The sequence below is a fragment of the Pseudorca crassidens genome, chromosome 6, assembly GCF_039906515.1.
Source record: "Pseudorca crassidens isolate mPseCra1 chromosome 6, mPseCra1.hap1, whole genome shotgun sequence".
Taxonomy (NCBI): domain Eukaryota; kingdom Metazoa; phylum Chordata; class Mammalia; order Artiodactyla; family Delphinidae; genus Pseudorca; species Pseudorca crassidens.
In genome coordinates this window covers 28042199-28065544 of record NC_090301.1, presented here as the reverse complement: position 1 = coordinate 28065544, position 23346 = coordinate 28042199, and the positions used below count along the sequence as shown (strand labels likewise).

The following is a 23346-nucleotide window of genomic DNA, read 5'->3' as shown; positions in this document are numbered from 1 at the left end:
ACAGTAAAGTAATATTATTGCTTTAAGCCACTAGGGTTTGAGATAATTCATTAGGCGACAAAAGATGACCGGAATACCATCAATGTGACCTGGGCACCTCTGTGCCCCAGGTTTTTTATTTACTTATGAAAAAGTAATAGTGCCTGCACGACAGTTTATTGCAAGCACGAAACAAGTAATCGAGTAAAGAATCTAGGGCAGTGCTTAATGAGGTTCATAAATGTTAGCTCCAGTTATTATTACTGTGTATCCAAATTATAACAAAAGGACAAGCAAGATATTAAATAGCCCATTTAGGTCTGGGTCAATTCCAGAATGACACTAAATGACTTGTACCCTCTTATCCCCAGAGATTGAGAGCAAGCCACAAGAACTTGGCAATGGAGTGGCTTCTATCTTGAGCACATCCTGGTATGACCTCTACCCTGTGGTTTGCCTGTGGGGTAAGTGTACATTCTAAAAATAAATAATGGTTCTATTAAGTTACCCCCCTCTACCTCAACCCCAGAGGGAGTAACTTATTTGTTCTATATGGGTTAAAAGTATTTGTGGGTGCTAATCTGCTCCTTGGGACGAAGAACATTCTTTTATGGAAAATGTCTGTTGCTTGAACAACACTTCAGCTAGTTGGAAGCCCACTTTGTAATACACAGCATTAAAAAAGGCCTTCTCGGGCTCCCCTGGTGGCGCAGTGGTTGAGTCCGCCTGCCGATGCAGGGGACACGGGTTCGTGCCCCGGTCCGGGAAGATCCCACATGCTGCGGAGCGGCTGGGCCCGTAAGCCATGGCCGCTGAGCCTCCGCGTCCGGAGCCTGTGCTCCGCAACGGGAGAGGCCACAACAGTGAGAGGCCTGCGTACCGCAAAAAAAAAAAAAAAGGCCTTCTCCCTTTCCCCAATTTGAGCACAGAGTGTGCTAAATCAAAGCCCTCTTTTCACTGTGCACCATTAAACAAAAAATTATCCTATAATTCCCACCCTACTCCTACCTCCTGACCACACAGTTATTGCACCTTCAGGTCAGGACAGCAGACAACCTTTGGAAGGAAGAATTGACAGAAGGGGAGGCAGAATTGATTCGGAGGAGCATGGTGTCCTGAGGTCACCCCCAAGGAGTCTGAATTTCCCTCCAGAGTTAGTGCCTGGTCGGAAACCAAGGAGGGGCCATTTCACCCAAAAGTGCTGACTACAGCTGCCTGGCAGCGCAGGGATGCACTGCAGCAATAGAAGCCCTTGGGCAGCATCTGGATAAATACTTAGAACTTCAGACTTTGGAAAATGCCGAATCATTAACCCTTAGGTTTTAGTCCTTGCTGTGATCTATATGGGTGTTTTTGGAGGTTGCCCTGAAATCTGGATTCACTATGACTAACTCAGCCCAGTCAACCTTGTCTGTAATACTTAATCCCTACACAGAAAGAAAAAACTGAGAGAGGAAAAAAACTTGATGTGTGGGACAGGGGGAGGAGGGTAGGGGTGCTGGGGACACACCCACACCCACACCCACACAGATGATGGAACAGTTTCTGCATCATCAATTTAAACTCTTTATCTGAGTTATCACAAAACACCATTAAAATATAACCTGAGGGCTTCCCTGGTGGCGCAGTGGTTGAGAGTCCGCCTGCGATGCAGGGGACACAGATTCGTGCCCTGGGCCGGGAAGATCCCACATGCCGCGGAGCGGCTGGGCCCGTGAGCCATGGCCACTGAGCCTGCGTGTCCGGAGCCTGTGCTCCGCAACGGGAGAGGCCACAACAGTGAGAGGCCCGCGTAACGCAAAAAAAAAAAAAAAAAAAAAAAAAAAAAAAAATATATATATATATATATAACCTGAGCTATATTTCCCTGCTGCAGTTGTAACAATGTTGTGATAGCACCTCTCCTGATGTATCTGTGATTAATGGCCTTTATCATTAAGGTTTTCACATCCAAGGTGGCTTTGAATGCAAATGTGCATTTTATCCAGGAGATGTTGGGGAAGATACCATAGAGTTGCCTGAAAACTAGGACAAATATCTCAATAGCTAGAGAATCAAGAACTCCTGCTTTACACATGACCTGTTTTACAAAGTACCACAGCTGGCCCTGACACTCTCCTGACCTCACCACTGGGAGTTCTTAAAAGAATGACAGTGACACCAACCCTAGCTTAAGTATTTGATAAAGCCTATGGGTTCTGAAGTGGAAGAAAGGAAGGAAGTTGAAAACAACAGGTTGGATAGTGAACCTCAGAGAAAGTTTCTATAAATGAAAATTGCCGATGGGGCATAAAGTAAATAACACAAGGGGCGTAAATAATACAAGTAATTCAAGTAAATAATACAAGGGGCATAAAGTAAGTAATACACCTTAAATTGCACCTGTTAGGGATTACTCACAATTCATCATCATCCTCCTCTTTATTTTTTTAAAATTTTTTTTATGAAGGCTTTATTTTATTTATTTATTTATTTATTGCGGTACGCGGGCCTCTCACTGTTGTGGCCTCTCTCGTTGCGGAGCACAGGCTCCGGACGCACAGGCTCAGCGGCCATGGCTCACAGGCCCAGCCGCTCCGACCAGGGCACGAACCCGTGTCCCCTGCATCGGCAGGCGGACTCTCAACCACTGCGCCACCAGGGAAGCCCAACAGAGACTTTTTAAAATCAAATTCCTATGGCTAGGACCTAGCCTGGCAACTGAAGTATACTTGATAAATAAAAACTCAGAAGACTAGTCATCAGCACTTAATTTTAATTAAAATTGATAGTTTCGATTAAGAACAGGACTAGAATAGTGTTTACAATCAACTTCTGAAAAATCACATATATATAAAGGAAATAAAACAGGTCAGCAGAAGTCCAAGAAAGGTGCAGCTTGTAGTATTGCACGTGGATGAAATATGCTGTTCAGGGTAGCATAATACTTAAGCCACACAAGGCAAGGAGGAGGAGACAAATACAGAGGACAAACCCCTAGTTAGTATTTATTCTGGATTCTTCAGTGAGCTCAGAAATATGTAGTATTTTTGAAACATTCAGCTAGAGCTCTTTACAAGGATTGACTGTGTCTTCAACACCTTTTAGTTACAGCCATGCTTTTCATTCCAAATCATGCACAAGTTTAACGTACAGCTTCTACCTCACATAATGGGACATCTGTTAAATCAAAACCACCCAGTGCCACAGGCCATGAAAAGTGGGAAAGGGAATGAATTTCTACTTTATACAATTTTAGGGAATAGTACTGTGGCTATAGTTTACCCTTTCAAGCACTCTTCATTTTGGTCATTTATATCAGAACATGAAGAAAAGTTGACAGTGAGTACAAATGGACACTAAAAGTAATTCCTAGGCTACTAGTAGAAAGTAAAATAAAATTTAAAAAAAGTCCCCTGCCACGTTCACAAAGGTGGCATAATTGTATGGATAAGAAAAAGGCTGTAAACTTATAGAAAAGATAAACTCTGGCTTCTAAACAAATTACAGAATTGATTTTGCCTTTACTCTTGAGTGTTATAGAGAAAAATGTAAACCAGTGGACCTAGTTACCAAAAACACACATCCTCCAAAGACGAGGGATGACCTTAAAGTTTGGCCTGAGCTAGTTTTGTCTTCAAGTTTTCTCCGAGTTTATCCATGAACTCAAATGTATTCAAGTAGTCAGAACGCTGCACACTAATAGCAGAGGAAAAAGAAAAGAAGGAAATTTAGTTTGTCTTTGATCTGGTGGCAGGTAGAGGAAAAGTCCTAGACATGCTACTTAAAGTAACATTCTATTTATTTCTAGAAGAAAACTGATTAATGTGAACAAGCTATAAGTTTATGGCCGATGACTGCGTTCAAGGTTCAAGGGGCTAACCCAGGTTACAGGCAGTCTGAGCAAAGGCTGGGCCACACACACACTCACAGGAGGTTCCTGGCCATGTAGCTTTGAGGGTGAAACTGCCCCAGAGCTTCATTCAGACTAATGCCTGGGACACTGAAATCATCCCACTTCTTATTCCTCATTCTTAAAAATAATAGAACATATCCAGGTACAGTCATGCTTTTACTCATATCCCCACAAAATGTCACGTCCTCAAAAAAACCTTTAGTAAAAAATTTATTCCTAAGTATTTTATTCTTTTTGATGCTATCATAAATAGAATATTTCAAATATGTTTTTCAAATATTTCAAAAAACATAGTTTTGCTCCCACTGTGAATGTGATGGTTCTTCCATTTCCATTTTTGTTTATTGGTGGTGTAAGGAAAAGCTACTTTGTTGTTGCTTATTTATCTAGTATCCAGCTACCTTAGCCTTTTTTTGTTGAATTGTTTGAATTTTATAGAAAATAAAGACAATTTCATCACTTCTTTTCACATTAAAAAGAAAAAGAAAAGCTTTAGTGCTATTATTTCTACCTTTGTCTTACTTAAAAAGCAAAAGACAATGGACTGGCTATCTAATCCTGCTAATAGGTGCCTATTCAAATCGGCTTGGAAGTAACACACCCATAGGAACATTTCAAACACTGTATTCTTGCTGGAAATTTAAGATAAGAAAGATGTAGTGATGGCGTGTATCCCCATTACTGAGGTATACTGACCCTAACAGAGATCTCTGAGGACACATGGATGGGACACGGGATTAGTGTTAAATTTTAGTATTGTTTCTTGATGTGAGTCATAGTAGCCAACTTTGACTGAGGGAGGAATCCCTGAGCAGCAGCTGATCCAGCTGGGATACAGGCTACCATGTTCTCAAAAAAGTCCTGGGCGATACAGGGGCCCTCAAGTATCTGACTGCTGGTTACAGATACTTCTTAAGGAAGGGACTATGATAAACTGGACATCTTATACCTGCACTGCTTACTTTTCTTACTGTAAATTGAAGAAAATAAAGAGGTAGAATAAAATAGTCTTGGGGGTCCCTTTGTTTCTAAATGCCTATAATTTTCTTGTTAAATTAAGCAGAACCTTGCCACCCACTTGACTGTAACTAGATCAGGGGTGAGCAAACTACAGCTTGGCCCATGAACCCAGTCTGGGCTGCAGCCCAGTTCTGTACACAGGGCTTGATTGGAACACTGCCACACCCATTAGCTTTTGTGTCACCACTGACTGCTTTCCTGCCATGGAGGCAAAGTTTAATAATTGCCGTATGTTCCACAAAGCCTGAAATGTTTATTATCTGACAATTTACAGATGTCTGCTGACGCCTGAACCAGATGACAAATACTAATTCATGCAACTCCAAAAAGCACTTGATATTTTGAGTCCAGTGAGGATAAATGGTAATTTGACCACAGAGCTTAGGGCATCTTATACTTACTTGGGTAAACCTTTAATACAAGCAGCCAAGTCCTTGGTCATGAAGCCAGCCTCAATGGTCTCAATACAGACTTCTTCCAAAACCTTTGCAAAGAAGCTGAGGTCTTTATTGTTATCAAGTTTAGCTCTGTGGGCTAAGCCTCTGGTCCAGGCAAAAATGGAAGCTAAAAGAGAGGGAGAAAAAAAAGGCACACTTCAATCACACTGGTTAGAAATATTCCCAAGTGCCTCAGTTCCCCAAAATAGAACATTTTTTTGTTTGTTTAGGTAACTGACTTCATTGGATGCTATCTGCATGAGCTGTAAGTTTTAGGAAAGTTGGAAACATTTTACCAAATTGAAACTTTTCAAAAAACCTGCACTTTTGTAGAGGAAATGTTTTGGATTTTGTTAGACCTTTAAGAAAGCACATATTCAGGGTAGGAATACATGACGCTTAAGGCATTTATGAATTTGGAAAAGGTCACAATCTCTTCTACCTCTTGTCTATATTGGTCTCTTCTCCTCTTTCCAGGCTATAATCTGTTTTAAAGTGCTATCCCTAAAACCTAGTTAAAAGGATCTAACAATGTGGCTTTAGATTCTTAGCTACATGTGACATTTCACTGCAGCAGAGGAAAAGGAAAATGCTTGTTGATAACATTCTTCTCTGTAATGAATATTCTCCCACAAACTGGAAAAGCATATACTGTGTGTGTTTTAAGAAACATTAAAACAGTTCTTATGAGTAGAGCAAATCAGCTGTTTGGTGATGATTTTATACACAAGGCACTGGGCAGCCAAAGGAACACATCTGAGCCCCTTTGGAGATTTCTACTCTGGTTGGAAATCAATGTAGCAGCAAACAATATCTTACCAATGGGATTGGTGGATGTCTCCTGTCCTTTCTGGTACATTCGGTAGTGACGTGTTACAGTCCCGTGGGCAGCCTCTGCTTCTACTGTCTTGCCATCTGGACAAACCAGCACACTGGTCATCATGCCAAGAGAGCCATAACCTATGAGTGGCAGAACATGAAGTATGGGATTCAACTGCATGAAGAGCACTGGGTCTCCCAGAGATGAGAGAAAATGACTTCGTCTTGACCGGTCTCAGTGAGCAAAATAAACATGAGCACATGGAGTCACCAATAATTCTTCTGCCTTTCAGAAAAGGCTGTGCTTTTACTTCACTTATCTACCTCAGAGGCACCTGCTCCATGATGAAGAACTCATGGTCGGACTGCCTGCATTCCACCCTAGTTCCGTGACTCCCTAACTACTGTGGCTCAGTTTTCTTACCTGTAAAATGGGAATAGTAGAAACACCTATTTCATAGGGTTGCTGTGAGAACGAGATGAATATGCATATGTTCGTGAATATATATGAAAAGAATACATAGTCCTATTCCTTAGACTAGTACCCGCCACAGAGTAAGAGCTCAATATATTACTGTCATGCTTACGTGCAGATACTCTGCTGTTCCAGGAAAATAAAGATTAATGAGTTGTCTCCTGCCATCAAGCTGCTCACAGGCTCATGTGGGACTGGGAAGAGAAAGCTGATTAAAAACAGAATGGGATGGGGCTTCCCTGGTGGCACAGTGGTTAAGAATCCACCTGGCAATGCAGGGGACACGGGTTCAAGCCCTGGTCCAGGAAGATTCCACATGCTGTGGAGCAACTAAGCCCATGTGCCACAACTACTGAGCCTGCGCTCCAGAGCCCGTGAGCCACAACTCCTGAAGCCTGCGCACCTACAGCCTGTGCTCCGCAACAAGAGAAGCCACCGCAATGAGAAGCCTGCACACCGCAACGAAGAGTAGCCCCCGCTTGCCACAGCTAAAGAAAGCCTGCACGCAGCAACAAAGACCCAACGCAGCCAAAAATAAATAAATTTTTAAAAAGCAACAACAAAAAACAAAGAATGGGATGGGTCCAAGCACCTCCCACTCGCCCCTGCTCTCTTTCACAGCCTCCCCAGAACGACTCTATTCTGTGGTTTCTTATTCAGAGAACCACATTACAACTTTTAAGTCCATACAACTGATTTTTCTTCTTTTCTTCTTTTTTCTTTTTTTACACTCGAATTCCAAGAACACGTTTCTCCATTTTTGCTACCTCCCAATAACACCTGTGGAGTTAATAATGCAAATTTATAATAGGCTGCTACTTTGTTTGTTTGAGAGTAAGTAAATAAACCCTTTTTAAACTCATCTTTGAGTACAATGGCAATTTCTGTGCTGAATTAGCAGCTCCTTTCCTATCACTGTGTTGGTATGAGGCTTTAGTAGGGTCTCAAATATTCATTGATTGGAGACGTTTAGGGCCATATCCACGGTGAATGTGTCTATCTATTTATATTAGGAGACACTAGTTGGTACCACTGTCAAAACTGAGGACAGGAATAAAATGTTTGGTGTGAGTCTAAAGTAGTTCATGCCTCTAGAGAAGAATGAACGTAAGAACAGCTCGGCTGGGGGCTTCCCTGGTGGCGCAGTGGTTGAGAGTCCGTCTGTCGATGCAGGGGACACGGGTTCGTGACCCGGTCTGGGAGGATCCCACATGCCGCAGAGCGGCTGGGCCCATGAGCCATGGCTGCTGAGCCTGTGCTCCGCAACGAGAGAGGCCACAATAGCGAGAGGCCCGTGTACTGCAAAAAAAAAAAAAAAAAAAGAACAGCTTGGCTGCCTTTTAATCTGTTTAGCTACGTTGAGGTCACCTTTATCTACAGGTACTGCTCAGACACAGAGCCTTGGTTCCAGGTATCTTTATCGGTGCACTGCTGGACACTGCAATTCCACATTCCTATTTTGAAATCCTTTGAACCTCCATAACTTGACAATTACATTGGAGATATCCCTCCAGATACCCTCTTCTTTTTTTTTTTTACCCTCTTCTTATTGCCATGAGGACATTTAGAAATGATGGAATCATTTGGGTCCCTTTCTAAGAATTCTGTTTACCAGGAAGCTTTTTTACGCACCACAGAATCACCACAAAGCAACACTCCTTCCTCTGCTGCATTCAATATAAACGATTGTGAGGACGTAAGAGAAACAGAAGGAGGGTAAAGAAGGAGAACTGGGTAACTCATTTATCTGACATAAAAGTTATCTTTAACCAGGCAGATTTACTGATTTTCAAACTGATAGGAGATGATTAACTTTTCATAAGAGAAAGAAAAAGTAGTACTTCCTGGGGAAAAGCAAACATAATTAAAGCTACCACAAATATTCATCGGGGGAAATTCAGTTTACACAGCTACCCTGAGTAACTGAAGTTGGAGGGCAACTTGGTGCTGAGGAAATCAGGGAAGGGAGCAATTTTGCTCATTTGGTCCTTATCTCTGGCATGAAGCTCCTGATTCCTGGAATTTCTATGAAAAGCCCGGGGCTTCTTTGCTCAATTCTGTGTGTTTCAAGCTAAGCAGTAAACACATGTGTCTTACAGGGTGACAGAAGAGCCGTCAAGGCTGGCAAAAGGGGCATGATCTGTAACTGTCTCCAGATGAATGGGCTCTCGGAGGGAGGCCCCTCGCTTAGGAGACAACCCTGGGCCCTCCTTGCCCGAGTCCCCTAGCTTTTCAGGTTCTCATCAGAAGGCAGATAAGGGTGGGGGGTGGTTTTCAGATCGGGCCGCTGGGCTACCATTGGAGGCAGGGAAGCTTCAAGCGGGGAAAGGGCTGAGACATAAGCTATGTCAGCCTCTGAGCCTGGAGCCGGGAGTCTCAAGCCACGAGTTAATTCCTGTGCGTCCCTGCCAGAAGTCGCCTGCCCAGTCTGAGCTTAATCTCCTCATCTGTCAGCTAAGAAGATGGACCTGGACGCCTTGCGGCGTTAACATTTCATGACTTTTAGCAGCAAAGGACTACAGAATCCCCCTTCCTGTACCAGAGAGCTAGCAGGGCACGACCTGTCTGCTGCAGGCCAAGCCCACCTCCACTTGGTTCTCCAGCTCCTTACCTTGGGCCACGGAGTCCGACTGCACATCCCCATCATAGTTTTTACAGGCCCAGATGAAGCCTCCTTCTGATTTCATAGCTTGGGCCACCATGTCGTCGATGAGCCTGTGCTCATACCAGATATTCTGAGCTTCAAACTGAGATTTGTATTGCCTAAGAAACAAGAAAGAAAAGAGCAACAGACAAAGAAAACTGGTTTTGTTGGGATACCATGTGCCTCTCCAAAGGAGTTGGGGTGGGGTTGGAAGCAGCACATTTTACTTGAAGCAACAAATTTGGGAACCAGACAGACATGGGCTCAAATCTCTGCCCACTCATTTTCTAGTTGTGAAACCCCAATTTCCCCTTCTGTAAGGGTGATTTCATCCACTCTGCAGAGATGTGAGAATTAAACAAGACGGTGGAGTGTTCCAAGTACTACTTTTACAGTTTTCAATACACCACTAATGAGATTCATGAGACTCAGCTTACTCTAAGAATGTAATCGGGGAGAAAAAGACTACTTTACTGCTCAATATCATTCAGGAAACTAGGACAGCTTCTAGGTTTGATACAGATAGATAGTAGAAGGAGGAATTAAAATGTTTCAGGAAAGATACCTAAAATCCTAGCCGTGGCCTGAATGCTCGTATCTAAACGGGAGGGACGCCATCTTAAACGTCAACAAGTGCTCAGGTATTGTTGAACTCAAGGTTGTTATAAATGTAGACTTAAGTTCAAATGACTCCACTAAAGCAGAGTTTTATTTATTTATTTTTAATAAAATCAATCAATTAATTAATTAATTTAAACTTTTTGGCCCACGGCTTATGGGATCTTAACTCCCTGGACCAGGGATTGAACCCATGCCCTAAGCAGTAAAAGCGTGGAGTCCTAACCACTGGACCACCAGGGAATTCCCAAAAGCAGAGTTTTATTTATTTATTTATTTATTTGCTGTACGTGGGCCTCTCACTGTTGTGGCCTCTCCCGTTGCGGAGCACAGGCTCCGGACGCGCAGGCTCAGGGGCCATGGCTCACGGGCCCAGCCGCTCCGCGGCATGTGGGATCTTCCCGGACCGGGGCATGAACCCGTGTCCCCTGCATCGGCAGGCAGACTCTCAACCACTGCGCCACCAGGGAAGCCCCCAAAAGCAGTTTTATATCTTAACAGTGGGCTTCAGAAAGAATGGAAATGGGCCCAAACTCAAACTCACACCCATGAAAAATCAGAACTTTCTATCATTAACAGGGTACCTTTACTCACACATTAAATAACTCTGGCCCTGAAGAAAATAAACATGGGGCCTTTATCTGAGAACACACTTCCCTTCTAAAAGCAATTCAAGAGTTTCGTTTCACTCCTGTTAAATCTCAGTTTTGTCCTTATCTGAATGGGATAGTGATGGTTTTCACTCAATTTGTCCCACAATCAAAGGGATAAGCATACAAATTCTATATTATAAATGCCAGCTTATGTGACAAAAAAGAAAAAGAACTGTAGTTACTTGTCATATATCTCCTGAAAGATGTCTTTAAAACGTCCATCATATTTCTTTAGAATAGTGTTTTTGGTGCTCAGATACAAAGGCCAATTCTTAGACAGAGCCATCAGGAAGGAACTGTGTGCAAAATCTTTGATTGCCTTATCTTGATTGTACATCCCCATGGCAACACCACCACCCTCTGTGGGGGGACAACAATGAGGGAAAAAAGAAAGGTAAACAGGGTATAGTTGTAACAAGTCTATATACACCCACCACCCCCAAAACACCCAATTCCCAGCTCTCATGTCTGAGTCCAGGCTTCAAACTTCAATATTCCATGAGTTCTTGAGACACATAATCAGAGGAAAGTCAGTTCTAGGTAAGGACATTCTAACTTGTTCTGAAAGGGCAACATAAATGAGAAAAACATGGTCTTTAGGATCCTAAAGTTCTTGAAATACCGAAAGCTACTGAAACGAACCAGAAATACACTCAAGAGTTGAATAATTTTTAAAGTCTCTTTTCATACTTTAAAAATTTCAAGCATGTTTTTTAAACTCTAAGTGTGAACTCAATCCTTAGCTACTGAGAAAACTTTGCATTTCAAATAGTGGATGAAAATTCTTGTAATTTCCTGGCGGATACTGAAAGTTCATTCTGTCATTGGTAGAAATAATTACACTCCATGTAATCACTGGTGTTTCACAGCTCTTGTTGTTTGAACTTTGTTATTACTGAAAGCTAGAACTTGAATCTGTGCCACTGCCCAGGGCCAGCTTGGGCTGAGGATGTTAGAGCTGCTGAAACTGGCAGAACTAGAGTCCATTAAAATGATATGATTTAGAGGAGTCAAGGAAAACAACAGCTAGGTAAGTTTTGAAGTTTTGTTTGTGTGAGTGCTTTTAACAACCTTAACAGTGGAGAAAGAGGGTCCTCTGTTCTTTCAACAGCTTTTGGGAGGGATCTGCCATAATGGACCTTAGAAGCAGCAAGACGGGGGGGGGGGGGGGGGGAAGAGGCAAAAAAACCAAACTTTCCACTTTCACAGAACAAATACTCAGAAGGACAAGAAGAAAACTTCAGCAAATAAATAATGCAGCCATTTTCAAATACAAACCCTACCAGAGCCAAAGGGCAGGATTACACGACAGGCGATTTGGGGCTATTAATGTTTAATTTGTGCACAACAGACTCCTGTCAACCTTCCCTCTATGTTTTAAGAGAGACGCATAATTATCTACTTGCATTTCCAATTATCTATATGCATTTCCAATTAAGTGGCTAGTTCTTTTTATGCCTTTAGCAATGCCACAGGAAGCCATGGCATTGATTTTGAGTCCTATGGAAATGTTGTAGATTCAGGTTGTATTTTTAGGCAGCCACACAATTTTCACAGAACTTTAAAAAAAACCAGTAATAACGCTGTCTAAACGATCTGCTAAAAAAATGAAAGATGTAGCTCATGGTGGACTTACACATACCTGTGAAGTTATGTACCAGGAATGTCGTTTTGGGGGATCCATCGCTTGGCGTGTAGGATATCTCTACTTTTCCAGGCCCCGGGACAACAAAATCAGTTGCTTTGTACTGTATGGGGGAAAAAAAGGTATATTAAAAAAACAAAAACAAGAAAAACCCCCACAAAAATCCAAAACTGCCCTAGCTAGTTAGTGGTAGTACACATTAGAAATCAATATTTATCAGGGGCCTACCATGCATGGGGCAGTTTCCTGAGTACAGATATGGGTATGAGAGAGAATAACAAAGTATTTCCCCTTATGAAGCTTAAGACCTAACAAAGATAAAAGAAGTAACATTAGAGCTTTCAAATGTCAAAAGGGGGCATAGATAAAAAATGCTATTGGAGGGCTTCCCTGGTGGCGAAGTGGTTGAGAGTCCGCCTGCTGTTGCAGGGGACGCGGGTTCGTGCCCCAGTCCAGGAAGATCCCACATGCCGCGGAGCGGCTGGGCCCATGAGCCATGGCCGCTGAGCCTGCGTGTCCGGAGCCTGTGCTCCGCAACGGGAGAGGCCACAACAGTGAGAGGCCCGTGTACCACAAAAAAAAAAAAAAAAAAAAAATGCTATTGGAAGACAGAGGAAGACGAATGACTATCACCTGGAGGTCAAGGAAGTCTTCCTACAGGGAGATGATATACCAGCTGTAGCACTGAAGATGATGATGAGAATGCTAATGCCTGGTTCTCACTATATGACATACTTTAAGTGATTAACTTGTATCCCTTATTACCTCATTTGATTCTTCCATCAATCTTACAAGGGAGGAACTGTGATGTAGTGGAAATAATGCATCTAGGGTCAAGACTCGGGATCTGGTCCTTGGACCTTCAGGACTCGGTCTCTTCATGGTAATCACTGCTACTAATGCCCAGCCCAGCACCTGTCCACATGAAGCAATCATTCTGAAAGCAGCTGCAACAGGCTGACGACCCTTAGGAAAGGGCCTGTGGAGGACTGCTACCTTGGGTATGGAAAATGTGCCCAGCCCACACTAGGCTTATGTCAATCTTTGCTGCCTTGTATCTTTCCATGGCTTAGATTAGAATACTTTCAGGGTCAGGTACCAGCCGATGCCAGCCAAATCTATTTGTCTGTTTTGTGTAGAATAATACTAATAACAGCTGGTAGAAAAGCTGTCAGATAACGATACAGATTAAATATCTACTCTATGCAGAATATTTCTGACATACAAAGTCCTTCACTATGGGTGGTAATTGATTCCCATTTCTCAAAAGGCAGAAACCGAGGCACCAAAGTACAATAAATGCTTTCTAGAGGTTTGGAATTTTCAATCTACACTTTGATAAATAGAATGACCATTCTTCCAGGTGATTGATGCCAAAATAATAATTAAAAAAAAAAAAAAAGGAAAAGGACATCACTGAACTCGTAAGAACTTAAGAGTGGTGTTTCCAGGGTTAGTGAGCTTGTAGCACTCCCATCTACATCCCCTCTCCTGGGCCTCTGAGAGGTATCTGTGAAGGGACTGGCCAGGATGAAGGGATAGTCTGAGCCACACGGTAGAACAAAGTGAACTACCCCTCAAGGATGACCTGGTGACCCTGCCCCCAGGAACAGAGAGTGGTCTGCTCTACCCATACTGTGTTTAAGGACGGCTACATCAAAGCCTCTGGGTGTCAGCATCAGGGAGACTTGTTTTTAAGGCTCTTTTAAGACATAAGCTGCTTTCTATGAAAGTCTAAAACTTCAGTTTCAACACAGAACTTTTATTTTGTTTAGCTGGCAATTTTTGTTTAATTTGGCAACAAGCCTACTTGTATAGAAGTACAGAAACTGTAGTTTTTTGTTCCCAAGCAGGAAGGGAATGTTTTAAAGAGACTGTTTTCAACTACTGAGTCAGTTATTCCTTTTATGCATGAAACGATCATGTTTAACATAATCTTCGGTAGTTCTCAACTCTGCACACTAGAATCTCCTGGGGAGCTTTAAAATGCCATGGAATTCAGATTTAGCTGGTGTAGGGTGGGACTCAGGCACTGGAATTAAAACACACAAAATTTTTTTAAAACGCAAAGCAAAATAAAACAAACACTAAAAAACCTGTAAAGGGACCTTACTGTACAGCCACAGGGTTGGCTGAACCACTGATTTGGCCGAACCACAGGAAATTCTCTAAATAAAAATGTCTAATCATATGGTTTAATCTAATAAAAAGATAAGGAAGAAAAAAACATGCCTGAAAAACATCATTTGTGTGGAGACAGGTACCCATCTGTAAGTTTATCTGTATTTACTTTTATCTAAATGTATACATACATTCATTTCTCATTCTGTACCTCACTTAATGGGAGTAGATAAGATAAATAAAGATAAGAATAAAGCACATATAAATCAGAACTGCTGGGCAGTCAAAGCCCGTGAAAAAATAATATGGATTTTTTGATGATGGCCATTCTGACTGGTGTGAGATGATATCTCATTGTAGTTTTGATTTGCATTTCTCTAATGATTAATGCTTTGTGACCGCCTGGAGGGGTGGGATAGGGAGGGTGGGAGGGAGACGCAAGAGGGAAGAGATATGGGAACATATGTATATGTATAACTGATTCACTTTGTTATAAAGCAGAAACTAACACACCATTGTAAAGCAATTATACTCCAATAAAGATGTAAAAAAAAAAAAAAGAATATGGAAAATCAAGTTATGCCAACACCACTTACTTGATCGCCATAAGCATGACGACCTATGATGATGGGTTTTACCCATCCACTCACAAGCTGGGGGATATTTTTGCAGATAATAGCTTCTCTGAACACAGTGCCACCCAGAATATTTCGGATGGTACCATTTGGTGATTTCCACATTTGTTTCAACTTGAACTCCTCTACCCTCTTCTCATCGGGGGTGATGGTGGCACACTTGACACCAACGTTGTATTTCTTTATAGCTTCTGCAGCGTCCTTGGTGACCTGGTCATTGGTGGCATCGCGATTCTCTATGCCTAAATCATAGCTGGGAGGGAAAAATTGTAAGCGTAACTTTCCAGGCAAACCGACAGGAGATTGAGGGTACTCCTATTCTATCCCCATGCACCACTCTGTGCATGGTGATGGCATGCAGGGCCTGCCCTGCAGAAAGTGAAAACTCCATATGTACCCAAATCCGCTAAGTTTTAGCATTAGTGTATCCTAGACACAGAAGATGGCTGCCAACTAAAAAAAAAGCACCCAGAAAGGCTGGACTGCTAGGCCACGCATGCCTCCCTGTGTGTGGGAAGCTGTCTAGAAGGAAACTAAATGGAAACCACTGCGCTCTGCCCTGCTGCCTGCTCTTCACCATAGAGGCAATAATAATAGCACACCAGCAACCTTTCTGTAGACTGCCTTCCGCACGATTAACATAAGAATGCAAGCCCAAACATTAATTTTCCCTTAGTAAATATTGTGCTCTAAAAATAAAGGGGTCAGAGGGTTTCTAGTATTTTGGCACTGAAGTGTTGGAGTTACAGATGAGACGGACACTGCCAAAAAAAGCTAATGACCCCTTCATTAATGACAATTAGTCATATGAAGAAGCTTTCCCTACATCTTGGGCAAATCTCTTTCTTCTGGAAACAAGCCTGCAGTTTATAGAATAAGTAATGGAATCCAGCAGTGGTTTTATAGAACCCAGTGAATTATAGCTTAATACACACCAACACCCAGACTGCAGGTTATTCAGAGCAGGAAAGAATGCTGGTTGTCCATGAAGTATAGAAAAAGACTGTAAAGCTTTATTTAAAGTATGTAATAGTTTGCCAAAAGCAGGAAAAACAAAACAGTAATGAACAGTTTATTTTGTTCTCCAAGGCTTTAAAAGTTTTCCAAATTTTTTCAGCCTTCAAAACTTGCTGAACCATTAAGCCTCTAGATTTCTTGCTTCAGTTCCTGTATTTTCCTTTCCTTAGATATCCCAACTTGTGACGGAAATGCAAAAGGGAATCCAATCTTACAATGTATTTCCAAATAATAATTCCAAACTGCTTTGACTGTTTTGGCTTCCTCCCTCCCCTTGAGGGTGTATCGTGCATTTGCATTAACCAGACCTCCTTAGGAGATATTCTTCCTTCTTAGTCTTGTAAGGGGTCGTGATGACCCACTACTTGCTTTGTACGCACAGATGTGGATTGTGTGTAAACTGTCAATACATGATTTGGGTCAATACAACCCTTTACTTAACTGCTCTTTCACCTCTAGCGGGCAGAACAGTCCTCAGAGCTTTCTGAAAAACTGTCTCCTGGGTTATAATCCTCAAGTTGGCATGAATAAAATTTTCCATTTCTTTCTTAGATCGATTATTGGTTAATTTTTTTTTCATGGACACTTACAAAGCCACTGACTTTCTTATCTTATGGTTTAGGGAGTGCTCAATATCTATAAATGTCTACTCCTAACTCAAACAAGCAATGTGGTCAGCAGTATTTATGTTCATAGGAAACATTTTTCATCAGAAGAACCTGCCAGCAAATTAGTGGATTTTTTGCTTCTCTTCTTAACATTTCTAAGCGAAAAGAATGAATAAATGGCCTCGATTACTGCCTAGCCAACAGAAAATAAAACAAATGAATCACTCCACTCCCGTCAAAAAGAACCAATCATGTAATAATAATAGCAATTTTGGAACAACTTACACTTGTTTAAGTCTCCAAAAATTCTTTAGTCTTTAGCCAGTGACTCTTTGCCTTCTAGGCATAATAACTGTCCTTTAAACCTCCTTATGCCTCTATACTAAAGCAGCTCAAAAGCACCTTTGCAGCTACTATACTGGGAAGAGCTCTGCAAATTCACCTATTATCATGTAAAGTGTTTGTAAAATGCTTCTTTAACCACTTGGATGATTTTGTTTTTTAACTTTAATTAATTAATTAATTAGGGCTGCATTGAGTCTTCGTGGCTGGGCTTTCTCTAGTTCCGCTTAGTTGCAGTGCGGGGGCTTCTCATTGCAGTGGCTTCTCTCGTTGCGAGCACGGGCTCTAGGCACGCAGGCTTCAGTAGTTGTGGCGCACGGGTTTATTTGCTCCGCGGCATGTGGGATCTTCGCAGACCAGGGATCGAACCTGTGTCCCCTGCATTGGCAGGCGGATTCCTAACCACTGCACCACCAGGGAAGTCCCTGGATGATGTTTTTATAGTGTCATTTCCTGTGTGTTTGGTGGACCTCTGCAGATATTTGCTCCCTCCCTCTCATGGCTGCAATATAGATATTATCCACACCTTAGGCTTAGAATAATTAAAAAGGGCATTTAATGACAACATGTGAATTAAATGTCTACACCCAAGCAAATAACAGGTCCTCAGGACAGTCTGAGGAATAATTCTGGGTCAAGGCAAACACGCTTACAGTTGCCAATAGTGTGGCTGAAATGTGTTGTTCAACATATTACCCTGCCAGTCTTCAGCCACTCCACCCCTGTGAAAATTCTGTCTCTACCTAGTCCAATGTACAAAGAGCACGAGCAAATGTATGAAAAACATAGGGGGAAGAAAAATGAAAGAATTCCATAGAGATTTTCATATCTGTCCCCAAATACTTTTTTTTTTTTTTTTTTGCGGTACCCGGGCCTCTCACTGTTGTGGCCTCTCCCGTTGCGGAGCACAGGCTCCGGACGCGCAGGCTCAGCGGCCGTGGCTCACGGGCCCAGCCGCTCCGCGGCATGTGGGATCTTCCCGGACCGGGGCACGAACCCGCGTCCCCTGCACTGGCAGGCGGACTCTCAACCACTGCGCCACCAGGGAAGCCCCCCAGATACTTTTAATACAGGGTAAAGGCTCCAATCTCCAGGACACAAATGATTTACGGAACTTCTGAAAGGTCGGGGTTGTATTAGATAATGTCAAGAATTCTTTCTGTGCTACAATTGTATGAAAAGGGTAAAAGACAAGGAATGAAAAAGACAAGGAATGAAAAGGAATGTTTCTCCAGGTCAAGATGAGCTAACAGACCCCCAAGCCATGAGCCATCTGGCCAGAGAAGGTAAACAGGACACATCCTGACCCACTGAAACTAACATTTAAGAAATGTCACAGAAATTTCACAAGCTTCTCAGTTCTTCCCCTTTAAAAACAACCCCAACTCAAAGACCAATTTGGAGTGGATCTGAGACTTGTCTCCCACTCCCTTCTTGGCGCCCTGCAAATAACCCCTTACTTTGCTGCAAACACCTACTGTCAGAGTTTGGCTTTCTGCACCAGGGGCACACCAGTTACACATTCATTTGCTCATAAGCTCACCAAAAGCTTTATACACAAGGTACAGTGGTATCTATGTAAAAAAGCGACTTATAACCTGAAACCACACATGCTTTCTGACTTTGCTGCTTGGCAGAGTGATTCATTTACCTGTGCAGGTCCAATTCCACATAGGGAAAAATAAGTTTCTCTTTAATCAACTCCCAAATGATTCGTGTCATTTCATCTCCTTGCATCTCTACTACAGAACCGCCTTGGATTTTTTGAGACATTTTGACTTCAATAAACCTTCAAGAGGAAAAATGATAAGACACATATCTCATCATTTGCCTCATTACCATGTAAAAACAAAATACAATTTGGTGACTTCTAAAAGAACAATTCATAACAGCATGACTGCATAAACAGCTAATAATAACAATTACATTAACCATTAGAATCGAATACGTTTGCTGTATAAAGCATTGTGTTACATGCTTCTTGTGTGGTTTCTGAATCAACACTCACAACAACCCTGTAAGATGGAAATTATTTTTCCATTCTACTTTGCTAAAAGAAAAAAAGCTTTCGCAAGGCCATCCGGCTGGAGGGTCGGCTGGAAGGTCGGGGGAGCCTGAGCCGGTCACATGCCCTTAATAATGTAATCATTATTCTTGACTGTTGGTTTGTCCTATAAAATGAGATTATTTCCACAATATCATGTTTATTTGAAAACCTCTATCCAACTCCTCATTCTACTGGGCCCTCAAGAGGAGCAGAATGATGTGTGCTACTATTTCCCCTCTTTTAAGAGGCTGTTTTGGTTAAAACAACTATCCTTGAGGAGATTCAACAAGTTCCAGTGACCCATTTTAAAGAAACTTTAAGTCCTTTTAAAAGTGAAAGATGAAGAATTCCAGGTGGAACTATATTTTCCTAGAGACAATAACGGATATCGGGGATGTCACACTGAATACAAAGTGATTTCTCAGAGAAATCTGTACGTATAGAGAAGGACTACTGTCCAGGACACGCCCCTGTCCTGTCCTCAGTATCCCAACTCCTGGACTGTTCTTCTGGCGGTTAGTGGGCAAAGCTGCCAGTGGGTGGGACAGGGGATTGGAATTGTTCCAGGAAGAGGTGTCTTCTTGGGATGTGGGGGGATGCCAGATTCAAGTCAATCTGATTCCCAGAGAGGGCAGGGGTACACCCTTTGGATGAGGCTTAAAGAAAGGCGTGTTTCCTGAGAGGCAGAGGAGGCCCTGAGCCTGCTAAAGGTTCCCTTTCATGGTGCTCTAATGGAAACTTTTTTTCTCCCCAGCAACATAACTGCAGATTGCTTTTATTCTTTTAAGTTACGGCTGAGGACTGGAAGTCAGGAGAACTGACTAAAAAAAATATGAAGTAAGAGGCCTGTAAACAGTATTTCTTAAAAAGTTAAGCTAAAGTAACTTGGTCTTTAAATTTTAAAACGTAATGATTAGTAGACTGTGAGCTTCAGTTCCTCACCACAAGCCAGGACATATTCCTAACCCCTAGGCCCATTTTCACTTCCCAACTTCTAACTCTGGGATCCTGCTTACTAGAGGTTCCCTAGACCATCACTGGGGAACCATCTGGAACTCAACTAGAATAAAAAAGTGAACCAACTGGTGTGAATGAGTCAGCTACTTCCCATTTGTAATTTCAAGTATAATTTAAAGTACAGCTTAAAGTGTATGATTTAGTCATGCTGATCCCACTGTCACATCTGTCCTTGTATTTAAAACAAAACAAAAAGAGGCAGCAAACTTATCTTAGTTTTGATACATTCCTGAGGCCATACTCCTACATAGTATTATGCAAGGGCTATGATGGCTAATTTTCTTTGACGGCAAATACAGTTAATAAAAGGTCATACATCATACTTGAAATTTCAATAATGAGTGACAATGTTTTTTAGTTAATTATTTTCTTCTCAATTGAAACAAACACTTTCTGCAGTAATCTTTCTATATTTCATAATGCATAACTGAAACATTTCATGTTTTCTTCACGTTACTTATCCATTACATTTTTACTATCTTTTCACTAAAAAAGTGAAGCTTTATTGTAGACCCTGGCTTACTACAATGTAGGACACTATTTTATTTCTCCTAGATTTGAATTCCATGCAGTGAGCATTAGACACCACTGAATTCACTTTCTACCCTAGTCCCTCAGATTTTCTGTCTCCACCCAAACCCTGACTTCAGAAGGAAGGCCTTTTCCAACAAGCCAGTTCATTTATTCTGAAAGCAGCTGAATTCCAATCTCCTGACACACATGTGCAATGCTAGAAAATAAACCTGGACTAATACAAAGTAGTTTAAGAAAAAAGAGCTGCTCACCCTGTTTAATTTTATTTTCATTATTCCCAAAATTTTAGCCACATTTTTTGGGGGGCTGAGTTCATAAACTACATTAATTTCTGGGAAAACCCCCCAAAAACCAAAGTCTCTTGCAGAGAAGTCTAGACTGAAAGAAACAAGGAAGCAAGTGCAATTTATTGTTGGAAATATTCCTGACTCACTCCCTTGCAGTGGCTGCGACCACTTCCAAGACCTCCAAGACCAATTAAACGTAGTATTGCCATATCAAAGAATGGGAAAAATTGCTAATTCTCACCTTTACAATTTCTAATCACCCAAACTCCTCTCAATCTTGCAGACTCAGCTGAGTGCAGTTTATCTCCTAAAACAAATCAAAAAAGGGAAGAGAAAGGTAAGGTACAAGGCACTCCTGTCAGGAGAATTTAGCTGATTTCAATACGGGCCAGGCAACCCGGTTTGTCTGGTTTAAAGTACAGTGCTGAGTGTACCCAGGCGGGGCAAAGGGCAGTTTCAGGTCCGCAGGCACCTTTCAAATAAAGTAAATATCTTTGCACACACTGGAGGGTGCGTCCGTGGGGAGTCCCGGGTTCGTCGTCCGTTAGCTAGTCTTGTGGTTTGCACGTCCTTAGGGGACGCTGTGACCAGCGGGCTCATGGCCTGCATGCGTCCTTGTGGCCACTGTGCAAGAGGGCTGCAACCGAATCTGGCTCGGTTTCTCCTTCCAGGTCTCCACGTCCGCCCCTTCCCTCCCAGGTGCCGGGACCTTTAAAACCCGGGCGCCAGGAGCAGGCCGAAGGACGCCTTCCCCAGAACTCGAGAAGCCGGCGGCGGCGTGGTTTCCTCCACCCTCACTCCGCCCCCGACCGCCACCAGGTGGCCTAGCGAACGCCCCTCGCCGCCCCCCTTCAGGCTCCCCAGGCGGACGCATCCAGCTCGCCGCACCGCCAGTCCCAGCAGCCCAAGGTCGATGCACACTCCCAAGTCCTCCAGCTCCCGAGGCCGCACGGTTTCTTCCCCGTAAACGCAAGACTTCGACTTCCACGCGTCCCTGCATCCTCCCACCCCGATTTTCCTTTCTGTTGCAGACTTGGCCTTCCGTTTGTCATGGCATGCAACCTTCCGCCGCCCGGTTTTCGTCCTCCCTTGACTAAGAGCGGGCCTTCTACACATCCAGGCATCCAGCACCTTCTTCCTCTCCATTTCCAAAACCACGCCCAATACCTGGATTTCTTTCCCCTGTCTTGCGACCACGACTCGCCGCTAAGTTGCCCCTACCATACCCAAGATCTGAGCTTCCTTCCTTTTTCCCACTCCAGCTATTGACAGAGCCTCCCCACAAAAGCCAGGGGCCGGAGACGCCCTTCGAAGCCTGCGGTTACCTGCAGGAGAAGGTACGCTGGCGATGACCCGGGAATGCCACAGCCCTCACACGGTTAACCCCACAAGCGCACACTCTGGCAATCCCAGCCGTGCTCCAGCTGTTTCGGCTTCTGACACAGCCTCCGCAGAAACCGAGAGCTGGGACGGCCCCGCTTCCAGGCTTTTGTCCCGACCCAGGCCCGGCCCCCTCAGTCCACCTCCCGGAGCTCCGCCCCTGCCCCGCCGCCAATCGCCGCGCGCTGACCCGCTGAGATGGGCGGGGCCAGGGGCCAGGGGCGGGTCCCGGAAGGCTAGGTCGAATTCCGCGGCGAATTCCAAGCGCTCAAGGTAGGGAAGGGCTTGCAGCGCCTTTGGAGTCGGCCGCCACTGCTCTACGGCAGAAGGACGAGATTGCCACCTGCAGGCTGGGGAGCAGGGCACGCCTGGGCCGGTCTTCTGAATCCTCCGCCGACAACCTAGGGCCCGGCGGAGTGAGTTTCCACTTCTGCAATAAAGGCAAACCGGGGACGGCGCGGCTCGGACCAATCCCCTTCCCTGCGCGCCCCGGCTGTGTGGTACACTGGAACGCGCTTGGACAGAAGGAAAAGTGCCTTGGGCAAGCGTGACATCGCTTTGGGGGCTTCGCGCAGCTGGAATGCAAAGGGTTGAACAGTTGCACAAGCAGGCATGGTACAGTAAATTTCCGCCACGCCGATGACTAAGTCTTTAGAGCTTCGGTATCTATAATTTCAATTACTACTGAGTACTATAAATAAACGCAGTCGTCATTTGCATTAGAAGATAAGGATAATGAGATTATTATCTGGGTTCCAGAGAAGTTCAAATAAAGATCGGAAGTCTTAGAGAACAGTGGATTAAAAAAAAATTCTGTCCTCTGCAGGGGATTATTTTTTGTGTATTCTTTATTCTTGAAAACATGCAAGGCAGGGGAGGAGTATTTTAGATCGTGATTTGTAGGATAATCGCATGCTTGGTCCAGGATTCAATACCCTCAAATTTAGTTTTTAAAATTATCTCTAATATCGGGTTATTATTATTACTCTTATGAAGGGTACTATGCGAGGTGCATTTTGGTCACTAGAGGGCACTGGTATTTTTCCCAAGAGAAAAGGAAGAAGGAAAGCATACGCAGCCTCGCGCTTGTTGATTATTGAGATGGATTAACTGAAAGTAGCGGTCACTTCCATTTATTCCTATAGAACTGATTATAGAGGTATATGGTCTTGT

The 23346-nt window shown here is 43.3% G+C and overlaps 1 protein-coding gene and 1 long non-coding RNA gene across 7 annotated transcripts in view; one reads left to right on the top strand and one right to left on the bottom strand.

The window, feature by feature from the left end:
* LOC137226275 (uncharacterized) overlaps positions 1-7481 on the top strand; it is a 55019-nt gene extending 47538 nt beyond the window's left edge. For 5 of the 6 annotated variants that reach the window (XR_010944278.1, XR_010944275.1, XR_010944274.1 and 2 more), the window contains 2 exons: positions 351-443; positions 5809-6157. This is a non-coding gene — a long non-coding RNA (uncharacterized lncRNA). Of the gene's footprint in view, positions 1-350; positions 444-5808; positions 6158-6760 lie in introns of those variants that run through there. The other variant, XR_010944276.1, reaches the window with a different exon arrangement.
* Positions 2718-22305, bottom strand: IDH1 (isocitrate dehydrogenase (NADP(+)) 1). The gene is made up of 10 exons (XM_067740804.1): positions 22119-22305; positions 21035-21100; positions 18560-18697; positions 14903-15194; positions 12183-12288; positions 10723-10900; positions 9237-9388; positions 6151-6291; positions 5296-5458; positions 2718-3657 (listed from the first exon to the last, which is right to left on the bottom strand). The coding sequence occupies exons 3-10, from the start codon at positions 18679-18681 to the stop codon at positions 3567-3569; spliced, it is 1245 nt and encodes a 414-aa protein (XP_067596905.1). The 5' UTR covers positions 18682-18697; positions 21035-21100; positions 22119-22305; the 3' UTR covers positions 2718-3566.
* Positions 22306-23346: the final 1041 nt, after the last annotated feature.

Coding starts and splice junctions, on each gene's coding strand:
- IDH1 (XM_067740804.1), bottom strand. CDS start 18,681: ATGTCTCAAAAAATCCAAGGCGGTTCTGTAGTAGAGATGCAAGGAGAT. Junction 12,289..14,902: donor GTCATGCTTATGGCGATCAA/GTAAGTGGTGTT, acceptor TCCCCCATACAG/TACAAAGCAACTGATTTTGT. Junction 6,292..9,236: donor GTCGGACTCCGTGGCCCAAG/GTAAGGAGCTGG, acceptor TGCCACTCATAG/GTTATGGCTCTCTTGGCATG.